The sequence below is a fragment of the Suncus etruscus genome, chromosome 15, assembly GCF_024139225.1.
Source record: "Suncus etruscus isolate mSunEtr1 chromosome 15, mSunEtr1.pri.cur, whole genome shotgun sequence".
Taxonomy (NCBI): Eukaryota; Metazoa; Chordata; class Mammalia; order Eulipotyphla; family Soricidae; genus Suncus; species Suncus etruscus.
The window spans coordinates 31,620,628-31,635,750 of record NC_064862.1 but is presented as its reverse complement, the minus strand read 5'-3'; the positions used below and the strand labels follow the sequence as shown (position 1 = coordinate 31,635,750).

The 15,123-nt window shown below is 52.9% G+C and overlaps 1 protein-coding gene across 2 annotated transcripts in view; it reads left to right on the top strand.

The window, feature by feature from the left end:
* Nucleotides 1-5,508, top strand: part of LOC126030606 (uncharacterized protein KIAA1671-like) — an 83,105-nt gene extending 77,597 nt beyond the window's left edge. For both annotated transcript variants that reach the window (XM_049788833.1, XM_049788832.1), the window contains exons 5-8: nt 67-209; nt 830-972; nt 3,698-3,780; nt 5,350-5,508. In XM_049788833.1, coding sequence (XP_049644790.1) covers nt 67-209; nt 830-972; nt 3,698-3,776 — 365 coding nt within the window. In that variant the 3' untranslated portion in view covers nt 3,777-3,780; nt 5,350-5,508. The remainder of the gene's footprint in view (nt 1-66; nt 210-829; nt 973-3,697; nt 3,781-5,349) is intronic.
* Nucleotides 5,509-15,123: the final 9,615 nt, after the last annotated feature.

The following is a 15,123-nucleotide window of genomic DNA, read 5'->3' as shown; positions in this document are numbered from 1 at the left end:
GGTGGGACCTGAGCCGAGTTGCGGAGTTGTGAGAGTGGCAGCTCCAGCTTCTCTCCTCTGTCACAGAAGAGAAGTCACCCCGGAGGGAAGAGTCTGATGATGAGGAGAAGCCCGAGGAGAAGGAGAAGTCGTCCCAGGCTGACAGGACGCCTGGAGGCCACACACAGAGGATGCGGCCCTTCCCCGCGGTGGACCCTGCAGTTCTGAAGGTGCCACAAGCAAGAGCAGCAGGGCCAGGCCGGCCTCCCCTCACGTCCTCTCGTCCCCGTCTTCTCTCCTCCTCCTTTATTTTCTCCCTCTTCCCTCCCCCTCCATTGTTCCTTCCTTCCTCCTCCATCTCTCTTCCTTTTCTCCTTCCTTTCTCCTTCTGCCCTCTCCCCATTCTTCCTCCTGTCTTTCTTTTTCCTCCTCCTCTTCCTCTCCTTCCTCCTCCTCCCTCCCATACCAGTAGTTCCAGAGCTGCACCCAGCCCTGTTCAGGAGACCATCTGGTACCTGGGTCAGCCAAATCTGGGCCTGAACCCTGCCTCTTGTGCTATCTTGGGCCCTGTGGATTTGGGAGTTGGGGTGGGGGGCAGAAATGGAACTCGGGTCCCTCAGCGTCACTTCACCTTTGTCAGGCTCAATGAGGCTCATCTCTGGTGCCACTGTCCAAGGGTGGCTGCTGGGCCCCACAACTGCCCAGTTTCTTCATTTTCTTCAGTCCTTCTCCCCCTGGCCGTTGAGTTCTGACTGGGTCCTTTCAGTTTCTGGGGAGCCCCCCTAAGTGGCAGTGGCAGTGGGGAGACCCTCCCAGCCCGAAGGTGCTCACGGTCTCCTCCTCTGCTCAGGCGCAGCTGCACAAGAGGCCAGAGGCAGACAGCTCTGGAGACTCCCCCAGCTGGACTCCCCAGCCCAAGACCCCCAAGTCGCCCTTCCAGCCTGGGGTCCTGGGCAGTCGCGTGCTGCCATCCAGCGTGGAAAAGGACGAGAGGTGAGGGCCCCAAAGTCGGTGTATGCTGGGAGTGTGGGGTCTGCCCAGGTCTAGAGCCAAGTGGAAGCAGAGACTAGACAGCATTTCTCCAGAGCAGGAGATGCAGGCCTTGCTCTGGGGCAGGGGGAATCAGAGAAGTCTGGGTGGGGAGGGGCCAGTCCTAACCTCTCCCTCCTCCTTCCATGAGCTCCCCAGAAGTGCTGGAGGAAAACCACAGATCTAACCCAGCCCCCGGTGGACTATGGAAAAACTAAGAGCTTACTCTCCTCTCACCCTCCGGGAACTGGACAGCCACACAGGGTGGCCAGGCTGGGCTCCAGGCCCCCAAATATCTGAGGCCACCCCCCTCCTCGGCTTCTGAGCTGTAGGACCTAGGAGAAGGACCCCTGTGTCCCTTCCTCCCCATTACCAGCCCCCTCTGCATGCCCTTGCATGGTCTTGGTCAGTATACATGAAGACTTCTCTGTATATGTGTCAGTTAAAAGTAAGGAAATAAATTTTATCTTCCCAGAACCATCCTAGTTATGAAGCAAATATATATATTTACAGAAGAAAAAATGAGCTGAAGAGATAGTGCAGCCAATAAAGCACTTGCCTTGCCTATGGCCAACCCAGATTCAGTCCTGGCACTGAGTATGGTTCTCCCAAGACCTGCCAGGAGTGATTCCAGAGCACCTTCAAGTGTGCCCTCAACACATGAGTCTCCCAAAGAAGAAAAACCTTCTTAGAAGTCTGTAGAGCATACCTGAGTGGATATCTGGATACCAAAGGCCTAGTTGACATATAAAATTAACCTCAAGACCCTCCAGGGCACTGGCTTGGGGGGGGGTGGGGGGAGATAGTAGAGCTGCTGAGGCACCCGGCCAGATGACTTGGCAGCTGTGAGTCCTGGGGATGGCCTCGAGAGGATCGACACACCCCAATTTCCAGGCCCCACCCGGTGTTAGCTCCTCTCCTGCTCATCAGCAATGCCAACATGGGACTCTTTTTTTTTTGGGGGGGGGGTCACACCCGGCAGCACTCAGGGGTTACTCCTGGCTCTACGCTCAGAAATCGCTCCTGGGGGGCCAGAGAGATAGCACAGTGGCGTTTGCCTTGCAAGCAGCCGATCCAGGACCAAAGGTGGTTGGTTCGAATCCCGGCGTCCCATATGGTCCCCCGTGCCTGCCAGGAGCTATTTCTGAGCAGATGGCCGGGAGTAACCCCTGAGCACCGCCAGGTGTGGCCCAAAAACCAAAAAAAAAAAAAGAAAAAGAAAAAGAAAAAAAAAGTCGCTCTTGGCAGGCTCAGGGGAAAGGCAAACGCCTTACCTCCATGCTATCTCTCGGCCCCGGGACTTTTTTTTTTATGTTATGCATTTATGTTTTTTTTTTTTTTTGGGCCACACCCTGTGACGCTCAGGGGTTACTCCTGGCTATGCGCTCAGAAGTTGCTCCTGGCTTCTTGGGGGACCATATGGGACGCCGGGGGATCGAACCGCGGTCCGTCCTAGGCTAGCGCAGGCAAGGCAGGCACCTTACCTCCAGCGCCACCGCCCGGCCCCTATGTTTTTAATCTAAATTATTTTTTATTATATCTTTATTTAAACACCATGATTACAAATATGATTAGTTGGGTTTTAGTCACATAAAGAATATCCCTCTTCACCAGTGCCTCATTCCCACTACCAATGCCCCCATCTCCCTCTACTCATATCCCTTGCCCGTATTCAAGACAGGCATTCTACTTCTCTTATCTTATTCATTAACATTGTCATGGTACTTGTTAGTGTATTATTTCTCTAACTGTACTCACCCCTCTTTGAGGTGAGCTTCATATAGTTAGCCGGTCCTTCCGACCCTCATCTCTGGGCATTATTACAATAATGTCTTTTATTTTTCTTAAAATACATAGATAAGGGAGACTATTCTGTGTGTGTCTCTCTCCCTTTGACTTATTTCACTCAGCATAATAGTTTCCATGTCCATCCATGTATTAGAAAATTTTATGACTTCATCTCGTCTGATGGCTGCATAATATTCCATTGTGTATGTGTACCACAGTTTCTTTAGCCATTCATCTGTTGAAGGGCATCTTGGTTGTTTTCTGAGTCTGGTTATTGTAAATAGTGCTGTGATGAATATAGGTGTGAGGAAGATATTTTTGTACTGCATTTTTGTGTTCCTAGGGCATATTCCTAGGAGTGGTATAGCTGGATCATATCGGAGCTCAATTTCCAGGTTTTTTTGAGGAATCTCCATATTGTTTTCCATAAGGGCTGGACTAGATGGCATTCCCATCAGCAGTGAATACAAGTTCCTTTCTCCCCACATCCCCACCAGCACAGATTGTTATTGTTCTTTTGTGATGTGTGCCATCTCTATGGTGTGAGATGGTACCTCGTTGTTTTGCTTTGCATCTCCCTGATAATTAGTGATGTAGAAAATTTTTTCATGTGCGTTTTGGCCATTTGTCTTTCTTCTTTAAGAAATTGTCTGTTCATTTCTTCTCCCCATTTTTTTATGAAGTTAAATGGTTTTTCTTGTTAAGTTCTTTCAATACCTTCCTTGTATGTCTTAGATATTAGCCCCTTGTCTTATGGTTATTGGATGAATAGTTTCTCAACATGGGACTTTTACCCTCTGCTAATGCCCAGCTCTGTCCACAGATGGGAAGTCTGGGGGCTGGAATTGGCATCTGCGGGTGTCCCCCCAGTTCTCACACAAACTTTCACCTGTGCTTTCAGGTCTGAGGTGGCCTCTCCTCAATGGCTGAAGGACCTGAAGACCAAGAAGAGACAGAGCCTGTATGAGAATCAAGCCTGAGCAGGTAGGAAGAAGCTCTGGTGGACACTGGGACTGAACCCAGCTTTGGGGGCATTAGATGGGGGAAAGGAAAGGCCTTCCTTGGGGCCAAGATGGATGAGGGGCCCCATTAGGGCTGAGTCTGGGCTCTGCACCTGGCAGCCCTCTCTACCCCTTAGCCCGCCTCTGGAAGCGGAACAGGCAGGATGAAGAGACCGGCTTACCCTGGAGTGTTACTTGGGACCGGAAGAGTAGCACAGTGGGGAGGGCACTTGCCTTGCATATGGACACCCCATATGGTCCCCTGAGCCCAGCAGGAGTGATTCTTTGCACAGAACCTGGAGTAAGCACTGCCAGGTGTGGCCCAAACAACCAAAAGTGTAAAAACAAAATAAAAAAAAAAGCACAGAATGTTCCCAAGCCCTAATTTATGGCCAGCACAATGCAAGTTCCTTTGGAAGAGAAAGGATGGGAGAAACGAAGATCCCATACTTCGTACTCAGCCCCGCGTGCCTGAAGTCTGCTTTTTCTTTCTTACGATGTAGTGGTGTTCCCCAGCCAGCCCTGTCTTCAGGGGAGCCCAGGACTTACTGAGAATGCCTGAAGGGTAGCCCTGAGCCCAGGGGGGACCAGCTCCTTTTGCCTTTCTGACATGATGTAACTGGGGACTCTCTCACCCTGTCCCTTACCCCCCAAACCTGCCTTCCAGAAAGCTCTGAAGCAATTTCCATCACTCCCTCAAGAGCAGAGCCTGGATGTGGGATGGGTGCCCTATAGATGCTTTTCCCACACACACTGAGCTGTGGGGAGTACTTAATAATGGGAGCATTATGTAATGCACGTGTGTATACTATATGATGCTATGTACTAAGTATCGGTGGGGTATAGAACATTCTAGAACAATCCTAACATCCCAGATAAATCCATGCTTGAAGGTTTTGGAGAAAGAATCACGAGGAAGGAAGGAAGGAAGGAAGGAGGAAGGAAGGAAGGAAGGAAGGAAGGAAGGAAGGAAGGAAGGAAGGAAGGAAGGAAGGAAGAAAGGAAGGAAGGAAGGAAGGAAGGAAGGAAGGAAGGAAGGAAGGAAGGAAGGAAGGAGAGGAAGGAAGGAGAGGAAGGAAGGGAGGGAGATTAGTATTTGAGCACTAGGGAAAGAGCTCTTGCAAGGCTTGTGCTAGACCAGCCCCAACTCTGGTCACCAGCATGACATGATCCCTAAGCCCTGCCCTGGTAGCCCTGGTGGCCCCTAGCAACACTGGGCCGGTGCTCTGAATACCGTGGGAGCCGCCCTACCTGCCACCTCTCCCTGGGCCCTTCTTGGGAGCAGCCCCTTCAAGCAAGGCACTTGTGCTGTTCATTGCTGGCTCAGGGAGTATCCATGAAGCCTCCAACAACGCATTTGCAGAAACAGGCCCAGAACTGGGCCTTGGCCCCTGCTGTTCCCTCATGCCACACTGATTCCTCTGTCCTGCTCTCTGCCACTCTCCACACCCCAGAACCCCTCATTGTGTGGGCATGACTCCCATGGGAAATAGCAGAATGGGGACTAGCGGGGCTTCTCCTCCTACTGACCTGAGTCTGCCCCTCTCCACAGGGAGCACGGAGCGTCCAGTCAACAGAAGCCTTAACAGTCAGACGGAAGATGCTCTGCACTGCGACCACCTGCTTTGGGTCCTCCCAGGCGATGGGGATGCTGGCTGCAGGGGTCAAGGCAGGGGGTCACCCACACAAGCACCTCCAAGTCACCCCCCAGTAGCACTTTCGCTGGGAAAGAAGATGGGCCACCCAAAACCATCCAGAACTGTCCAGGCCGGTGGTTTTGCTTTTCCATAAAGATCGGGCACGTTGTCCTGGGAGCATGTGCCTGTGGCTGGACCGTCTCTCAGAGTCTGGAAAACACCAGAACCAAGACAGCGCCTCTCCCTCAGCTCCCTACCTGTATCCTCACTCTGCTCAGGGCTGGTCTTTCTCTCCAAGGACTTTTCCAGGGACAAAGGAGCCGCAGCTCCCACTATCATCTTCATCTCGGTCCTTTGGTGTTAGTTCAGGGTTTTCAGGGGCTTTGGACAGGCAAGTTCCTTCTCCCCCTGAAGAACCCACAGTTCTGCATCGTGAGCACGCCCACCTGCTCTGCCTAGAATCTCTCCTGCAGGGCCCTTGCCGATCCATTCACCATCCCTCTTTCTTTTGGCTTTGGAGGCGATGAAGCAATAACTCAGCCAGTTTTCCTTGGCATTTGCTAAGGGACTTGTGTTTTTATGTGAAAAAGGAGAGAGGGGCTGGAAAGATAGGACAGTGAGGATGGCACTTGCCTTGCATGTAGCAGACCAAGCTTCTATCCCTGGTATCCTACATGGTTTCTTGAGTCTTCCCAGGAATAATTACTGAGTGCAGAGCCAGGAGTAACCCCTGAAAACTTCCAGGTGTCATCTAAATACAAACACAACAAAAAGGAAAGAAAAGAAGAGGGGAATCATGTATTGTTAGAAGTGTCCCATCACCTCAGGTCATGTCTCCCCCATCCCAGCTTTTAAAAAGCTCTAGTCTCCCTTGTGTATGCTGTTCTGGAGTCTTTCCACCAGAGCTCCGGGTTCTGTGGGACTGTTCTAGGGTCCCTTGGACGTGCCTTTCCTTTGACTCCAGATCCTCTTCAAAACACAGCCAGGGGGGTGTAGTGTTGGCGGTAGGGAGTTGTTTTCTGTCTTGAGGGTCTTTTGTTAGTGCCAGGAATCTGCCAGGGCCAGACACATATATGCACAGCAGATGCTGCACCACTGAGCCACATTCCTGGCCCTTGGAGTCTCTGTTTTGTTCTTGTGCCTCCTTTCTCTCCCTTCTGTCCCCAGCACCCCTTTGCCCCATCTGATGAACATCACAGAGGTTTAAATGTAGGGAAGGGGGTTCAGTGTAATGGGTGCCCCTGGCAAACCATGACCCAGATGCCAGTGAATGGGAAGAAGGCCTTAGTGTCTCTTTTGTTCTTACCAACTCTGTGCACACTCCCCTGGATGCTGGACATTTGATTTTGACTTTTTTGGGGGGGAGGGCCACACCCTGTGATGTTCAGGAGCCACTCCTGGCTATGCGCTCAGAAATTGCTCCTGGCTCAGGGGACCATACGGGATGCCAGGGATGGAACCAAGGTTCGTCCTGGATCAGCTCATTCAAGGCAAACACCCTACCACTCTGCTATCGCTCAGGCCCTGATTTTGATTTTTTTTCCTTTTTGGCAACTGTCCCCCACCAACCTCCTCCTGCTTCTTCAAAGCCCCAAGGCTCCACAAACACCCCAGATTTGGTACCTTTCCCCATCAGCTTGGTGCCAGCTCTGCCAGGAAAATGTCCTTAGGGACAGATGGACGAGCAGCGCAAAGTGCAGCTGGCAATGGTGGGGACTCAGGCTGAATTTTCTGATGGATCTGTGCCCACATTGGTGACATGGGGGCCACATGCATGAACCTACGCCCTCCTGCACCTGCCTTCATGGGAGCTGAAGATATTTCTTGTTAAATTGATCGTTTGTCCCAAACGAACTTTTGTTTCCAGTGTCTCCATTTTTGGACCTGGGCCTGGGTACAGCAGGCCTTTGCACTTGGCCCTTCTGGGTTTGATCCTCAACACCCCATATGGTTCCCCAAACACTACCAGGAGTGATCCCTGAGCACAGAGTTAGGATTAAGTCTGAGCACAGTTGGGTATGTCCCCAAACAAACAACAATTAAAAACCAAAAAAAGTCTCCATTGATCTCCCGCTCCCCCTCACCTATCATTTTCCACTTCTCCTCCTAGTTTCTTGCCTCCCACTCCCCTCTGTCCCTCCTGCCTCCTTTCTCCTTTTTCCTCTTCTCTCCTGGTTGGCTTTACAAGAAGTCTGCTCCTGGGAGTTCAGGTGTGGGTTTGCTTCAGCACCACGGACAGGGTCTGTGGTCTCTCAGTGGCCACGGGTGGCACTTGCTGAAGCCCTTTGCATCCAGAGGGCTCACACATCTGCGTCAGGAATTTGATAATAGTTTGGATTTTCTTCATTTCCTTCTTTCCTGTCCATTCTCTGTGACTTCCATTGATTTCCCCCCTCATTTTTCTTTCTTTTCTTTTCAAAGATCCAGTTTGTACTTTATGAGCAGTTTTTATCTCGCTTTTCAGAACATGGGGCCTCCTTGAGCACTCTGATGCCAATGCGTACCACCAAGGGCTCACACTTGGATGTGGCTTCATGAGCACAAATTGCTGCACCCACCTCCGTTCGTGTGTTCAAAGGCCCTGACTATTCTTGGCTTTTGTCTTTCCTCCGAGTTGGCACCATCGTGGGCAGCAGAAACAGGCCTCTGTCTGTCCCGGGGGTGTCTCCAGCTTCATCCAGCACAGCTCACCATGCCAGCACCCCATGACCTTCCTGTATCTTGCTTGGATGGGAACAAATCCACGGACTCCCTTGGTGACCTCGGCACAGAAAGTCCAGCCCTGACACTCCTTCTTCGCCCCCTCCCCTTCGTGCGGCCCCCTCTTGCCTCCCGGGGCAGACAATCACAGGGGGGTCTGAGCCTCCCTATTCCTTCAGCCTCTTCTCCCCAGCCCTGGACCCCACTCTGACCAGTGCAATGAAGTTGAAAGTGGCCGATTGAGCAGCCTCAGCCTCAGCCAGGCCACGGGGCTCCTCATTTCTCTTCTTGGCACCCAGGCCACAAGTTCTGGGGGTTCAGCCAAGGGGTGTTTGTTGGTTTGGGCAGTTTCCGCAGAACCACTTTGGAGAAGCCTCTTTGACACTAACAGAAAATGCCTTAATTGTTTGTATGCGGCTCCCTCCCTCCTTTCCCCCCCACCATCAGCATCTTGCCGCTGGCCTTTTGATACGTCTGTATCCTTCTCCCCTTAATAAACACCCATGAAGAACATGCTTCTCTGACTGATAAAATGGAGAGAGCCCTGGGTTGTGAGTGCATCGTGGGCCTCTGGGGCAAAGGGCACCTCACAGGCTGTGCCTTTCCTGACCTGCCAGCCTCAAAGTGCCAACAATTCAGGGAAGAATCATTGATGCAAGTGAATTCTTCTCCAAGGGCGAGGATGAGACACATTTAATTGCATTAAATTTCTCTTGCACACACGTGTGTAGCACGCAGGCATGGTGGGGAGCTGGAGTGGCATCGTCTGAGCTTCAGAGTGGGCATCGTCTGAACCCTGAGCAGGCATCATCTGAGTGTCTCTAGTGTGATTTCCCAGAGTGGCAGCTGCTGGTGGTTCAGACCTTTCCGTGTCCCACCCTGAGCCCCCCACTTCCTGAGTCCCGTAACCCCAGAAATGCCAATGTGTGACTGGGCTCCCAGCACTGCAGCAAAGTCTATGCTCAATGCCAGGGGTCCCCCAGTTACTCCCACCCTGGTGTCTGCTTGCCTATCCTCTTACCTCCTGCACCCCACCCTGTACCTGTCTCTAATCCAGCAAGCCACACGTCTGGTGTCTCTGTGCATGCGTGCATTTTCAGGCCAGGCCAGTAAGGTGGGGGAGATTGGGAGACTCTTCCCTGCCTGCTCCCTGACTGCAAGTCAGTCCAGAGCTGGAGAAGCTTTGGCATCTCCGGGAGGTGCCTGTCCTCCAACGTGTGGTGAAATAGGTGCAACGTCCCACAGTCCAGAGGGGAAGAACCTATACCCCAAAACAGCGGAGGGCCTGAAAAAGGGTTAATCTCAGGCTGGAGTCCAGCTGGGAGTCACCCCATTAGAGTCGGTGGGGAAGGGGATCCAGGAAACTGGGGAGGGCAGTCAATCAGAGTCTCCTGAAAGCATCACCTCCACACCCCACTCACCTACCACACACACATGCGACATACACCACACATATCATGCACATACACACAACACACAAACACGTTACACCGCACACACACTGCTCTTGCATGTTTTGTCCAGGTTGCCTCCAGAGGAGTCTAGGGTTGGGGGCACAGAAAACCAAATTCTGGATAGAAAACCCAAGAGTTTTGGCAAGCTTCTCATCTTGTCCTCCTAGAATGTTCTAGAACAGTGACTTTCTTACTCAGTGCCACATACCTGTCACAGAGAGTTCTGGCACACTTCATGGGTTCCGGGTGTCATCCTGCCTGCTCCTGGGGACAGGATAGCCATTGCCAACTGGGAGCATGGGCTTATGTCCCCATGTCCCCATGTCCCCCACAGCTTTATGCCCCCTAAATAGGGGCTCACGAGGGACCGGAGAGCTAGCATGGAGATAAGGCGTTTGCCCTGTATGCAGAAGGATGGTGGTTTGAATCCTGGCATCCCATATGGTCCCCCAAGCCTGCCAGGAGCGATTTCTGAGCATAGAGCCAGGAGTAACCCCTGAGTGCTGCTGGGTGTGACCCAAAAACCAAAACAAATAAAAAAAAGGGGGGGCTCACAAAAGCAGACCTTGGTGTCCCAGAAGAGGCTCCACTCGCACCTTGTCTCCTGGGCCCTCAAGGTGCTTTTTTGTTTTTTGTTTTATGGAGTCACAACCTGGCTGCACTCAGGGGTTACTCCTGGTTTGTGCTCAGAAATCGCTCCTGGCAGGCTCAGGGGACCCTATGGGATGCCAGGGATCAAACCACCATCAATCCTGGGTCGGCTTTGTACAAGGCAAATGCCCTACCACTGTGCTATCTCTCTGGCCCTCAAGGTGCTATTTGTAGGCCATGGGAGCAGAGATCTATGTATGTTCCTTCGCCGCTCATTTCCTTCACTTTCTAGAAGACACCCGAGAGTGATGGAGTGACCCGGGCATGGGGCCATGTCCCATCTGGTACCCCTGGTCCCTGCTGCCTTCTCTGACTCATATCCTGAAGCCAGAATAGAGGGTGGACGCAAGCCACAGTCTCCAGTCCTGGCAAGGGCCCCACTGATGTTCCAGAGAATTCCTTCGAGAAAGCAAAACCGTTATTCATACAGTCAAGCCAATGGGGGTGCCCTGCACTTCCAAGAGCTCAGGTCGTGATCAGCAGAGATTTCACCCACTCACAGGAGCTGTGGATCGGCCCTGCCTTCCCAGACTGCCCTTGGTGTGGACAGAAAAGGTGCGTTTCAAGCTACCAAAAGCAGCAGATCAATAAAGAAAGCTGTGATGCCTCAGAACTGCCATCACAGGGTGGGGGGGGATAGGTTGGAGACCCCAAGAGAGGGATTATACCCCTCATCCTATCTCCCCACCAGCTGTGGGAGCTCCTTGCTGGTTCTCCACAATGGGGTTCAGAAAAGTGACATGGCAAGAATGGGAGACAGTCTTAGTAATTACCAGAGAACAGGGTTGTCCCAGCACCTCGAGGTAGAGACTAAGATGCAGAAATCATCGCCCCGCAGAGACAGCAGCAGTGCTTAGCTCGAGTACTGGGAATTGGGGTGACTGATGGTACAAGCACAGAGCAGCCCCCCTGTAATCCTGACATATGAGGGGAGGAAGCCATGCCAGGGGCCATCCCCAACTGTCCCCCCATTGAGAGCCCTAGTAGGTGGCAGCTGCCAGGCTGGTGACACCCACATTGGTGGCCCTGGTGAGCTCAGTTCATGGTCTTATAAGCAGGCTCAGCATGGGACCCTCCTTCAATGACTCTGGGTGCTTAGTTGAAAGCTCCCCATTTCCGGGACTAAACAGTCCAGAGGTTAGGGTACACACTTGATCCAGAGTCATTTCCCAAGCAGCCCAAGGTGTGGTCCTGGGTCTCTAAGCAGCGCTGCAGCTTCTGTTCGACCCTCACAGTGAGCCATCAGCCTGATGAGTCAAGTCCCTAGGAGTGGCCCTGAGCTCTGCTGGAGCGCCCCAATAAGCAATGTACTCCCATCTCCAGGCCCTCCTGCTCCCACCCCAAGAGAACTCTTCCACCCAGTCCTTCCACCCCTCCAGCAAGGTGGGGCAGCTGGCACCGGGTTCACTCTAGGGTTTTCTCCCAAATCAGGCATCAGGAGTAAAACCGGTCCTTAACCAAGTCCCCTTCATGCCTTCCTCATTTCCTTCACTTTAGTATCCCTCAGAGCACAGCTCAGATGCCAGAAATACCCTCCTTTCCCTCGTGGGGTCATGGTTCTGCAGATCCCCCATGGGGCTGAGAACCGGGCCTGGAGGAGGACCTCCCCTACTGTCCTTACTGCCCTGTGACTCCAGGCCAGTGACTGCACCTTTCTAGACTCCCTTTCCAAACTGGGGTTACAGTTTCTATCCTAGCAAGCGTGGGGGTGGGAGGCCAAAGCAATTCAGTATCCCAAGTCCCCAGCACCTCTAAAGAGACACCTTCAACATAAAGGTTAGAAGAGGAGGCAGCCTCTTGCTAATCTCTCTCTCTCTCTCTCTCTCTCTCTCTCTCTCTCTCTCTCTCTCTCTCTCTCTCTCTCTCTCTCTCTCTCTCTCTCTCTCTCTCTCCTGCACCCAGCTGTGTACTCCTGGCTCTCTGCACTCAAGGAACACACCTGGTAGGCTCAAAGAACCATAAGGGATATCAGGGATTGAACCCAGGTCAGCGACGCGCAAGGCAAAGGCCCTCCCAGCTGGACTATATCGTTTTGCCTCTGGACAATTGAATGGAATTAGAAGACACTGGGTTAGAGATGCAGCTCAGGACTTGGCTCAGGGAAGACACTCTGCCAGCCTGGCCTCAGCTTGGTCCTCAGCTTTCTCCCTGCTGTATTCTGGTGATCCCTCGGGGCCTGTGCCACCCCCCAGGGTACGCTACCTGCTCAAAGGGATTGCCACTGCCAGCCCTTCCTGGCTCCTTTGGTCAGGCCCGGGCTTTGCTCTACCCACGCCAGTGAGAGGAAGAAAAGAGCCAGTTGACTAACTGAATCCCAGCACTGGGAAAAGTGACACTGTCTCTGAGCCCTCTGTGAAATGACCAGAGCAGTTGGTCCCCCAAGACTCCTACTAAGATAGTTTGTGCTTCAAGGTGGATTAAGAAGCAAAACCTTTCTCTGCCTTGGCGTCTCTCTCCTCTCTGGGCACAGGAAGGTGAATTTAACCACCCAGAAGTTCAAGCTGCTGTTGAAACTTAAAAACATATAGAGGGGCCGGGCGGTGGCGCTGGAGGTAAGGTGCCTGCCTTACCTGCGCTAGCCTTGGACGGACCGCGGTTCGATCCCCCGGCGTCCCATATGGTCCCCCAAGCCAGGAGCGACTTCTGAGCGCATAGCCAGGAGTAACCCCTGAGCGTCACCGGGTGTGGCCCAAAAACCAAAAAAAAAAAAAAAAACATATAGAGAAAGGGCCGGGCGGTGGCGCTAGAGGTAAGGTGTCTGCCTGCCTGCGCTAGCCTTGGACGGACCGCGGTTCGATCCCCCGGCGTCCCATATGGTCCCCCAAGCCAGGAGCGACTTCTGAGTGCATAGCCAGGAGTAACCCCTGAGCGTCACCGGGTGTGCCCCCCAAAAGCAAAACAAACAAACAAACAAACAAACAAAAAGCACATAGAGAAGGGGCCGGAGCGATAGTACCGTGATAAGGCATTTTCCTTGCACGTCGCCAACACAGGACGGACCCCGGTTCGATTCCAGGCATCTCATATGGTCCCCTGAGCCTGCCAGGGGTGATTTCTGAGCACAGAGCCAGGAGTGACCCGTAAGCGCTGCCAGGTGTGGTCCCCAAAACAAACAAAGGAAAGTTAAAATTTCTGATTTCTTTCTGGAATGTTTGGACCGGGTCCCACATTCCTGTCTGGCCCTTTCATAAGTGGCTTCATTTCCCTACAGTCCATCTTGGCCCCTTTCATATGTCCTGGTATCCAAATGGCTCTTCCTTCACATTTGCTGCACTAATTGGGGTTCCTAGAGGCGTTTCCCTCCATGGCCACCAGGGGGAAGGGCAGGCCTAGGCCTTTCTGCTTGCGGTGGTACCCGGGGGAGTCAGAGATGAGTTGAGTTGAGGGTTGGTACCTGCTGTCAGCGCGTCCCTGCACTGCCAGGGCCGGTTGGAGGCCACTTCTGCTGGGTGGGTCCCTGGATAGCTGAGCTAAGGAAGTGGGCAGACTAAATGGCCGCCTGCTGGCTGGCAGACCCGGGGGCTAGACCTTTTTTTTTTTTTTTTTTTTTTTGGGGCTGCTAAGATTTGCCTTCGTCTGCTGTTTCCCCCAGAGCTTAGTTAAGCCTTACCCCAGTGAACCCCACATGTCCAGGTTCTGGCAGCCAGACAGCTGATGCTTGCAAAATGGGCCTGTCCCAGTGCAGCCTCCAGGCTCAGCTGAATGTGGACGCTTAATTCCATTATTATGCAGAGATGCAATGTCTGGGAGCATTTGCTGAGTGAGGTGCCGATATGCTAATCCCGCATTCTTCCCCTGATTTGCCCAGGGGCTTGCCCTCTCCCCACTTGGCGCCAGTGGTCCCAGAGAAGGTATAAAAGCCACCCTCCACCCTTTGGGCATCACTGGCACTCTCGAGGCTGGTGTCACTGGTGAGTCTCCCTTTCTTCCTGGCTTTGCCTTTTCCTTTCCTCTGGGACCTTTCTGACAAGGCGACTGTGGGTGACGAACGGCATCAGTGTTCCATGCCCCAGTTTTCCTTTCTGTTAAATGGGGAGAGAGAAGGTGAGACCTTCATGATGGAGTTTAGAGATGAAGGAGGTGAGCAGTGCCCGCAGTGCTTACCTGTGAGCACCGAGTGGGCATGTGGGCATTGCTCTTGAGTTTTACTAAACAGAAGTCAGCTTCCTAATGGGTTGGGGATGGAGGAATCGAGATGATCTAGAAGGACCAGTAACCAGGAGGAGGTGGGTCAGCCTCCTCTGGATGGGCAAAGCTTCTTCCATGCCTGGTTGTATATACGCTGGGGGCAGCCTGGGGCCTGCTGGAAGCTCTGGCTTCCTGGGGGCTCCATCCACACATGAGTTCAAAGGCTTTGAAGCCTGGTGGAGATGCCCCTCATCAGGTCTTCAGCACTGGGAATGTTCCAGAACCGCAGCCAAGGGCTGATGCTGCAACTCCCTGGTAGTTGAATGGTCACCTCTGGCCTATACACATCCCTTGGGCTCGTGCTGGTGCCAGCTGACAGAACAGGAAACTGAGGCAGAGAGAGGATGCTGGTTAGTGTCAGAGCCAGCTCCTGAACAAGTAGCCACTGGCTTAGCCTCCCTCAACCCAGGAAGGGGGACCCACACCCTAGCTCCTAAGGCACCCATGAGGCTGCTTTCTTGAGAGAAAAGAGTGGATCAGCTTTTCAAGTCACTTCCCAACCTCTGCCTTCTGGGGGCCACGTCCAGCCGAGCCTCCTGAGTGGGTGCTAACTGTCTTCTCTGGGGGAGGAGGCAAGTCCCTCACCCATGGCTGGGAAGGGAGAAGAGCTGGATCTTTTTCTAGACTTTTCTGACTTCTCAAAGACTCCCTAGCTGCCATCCCCACTCCTGGTCCATCCATCTCCCAGCCTGACTT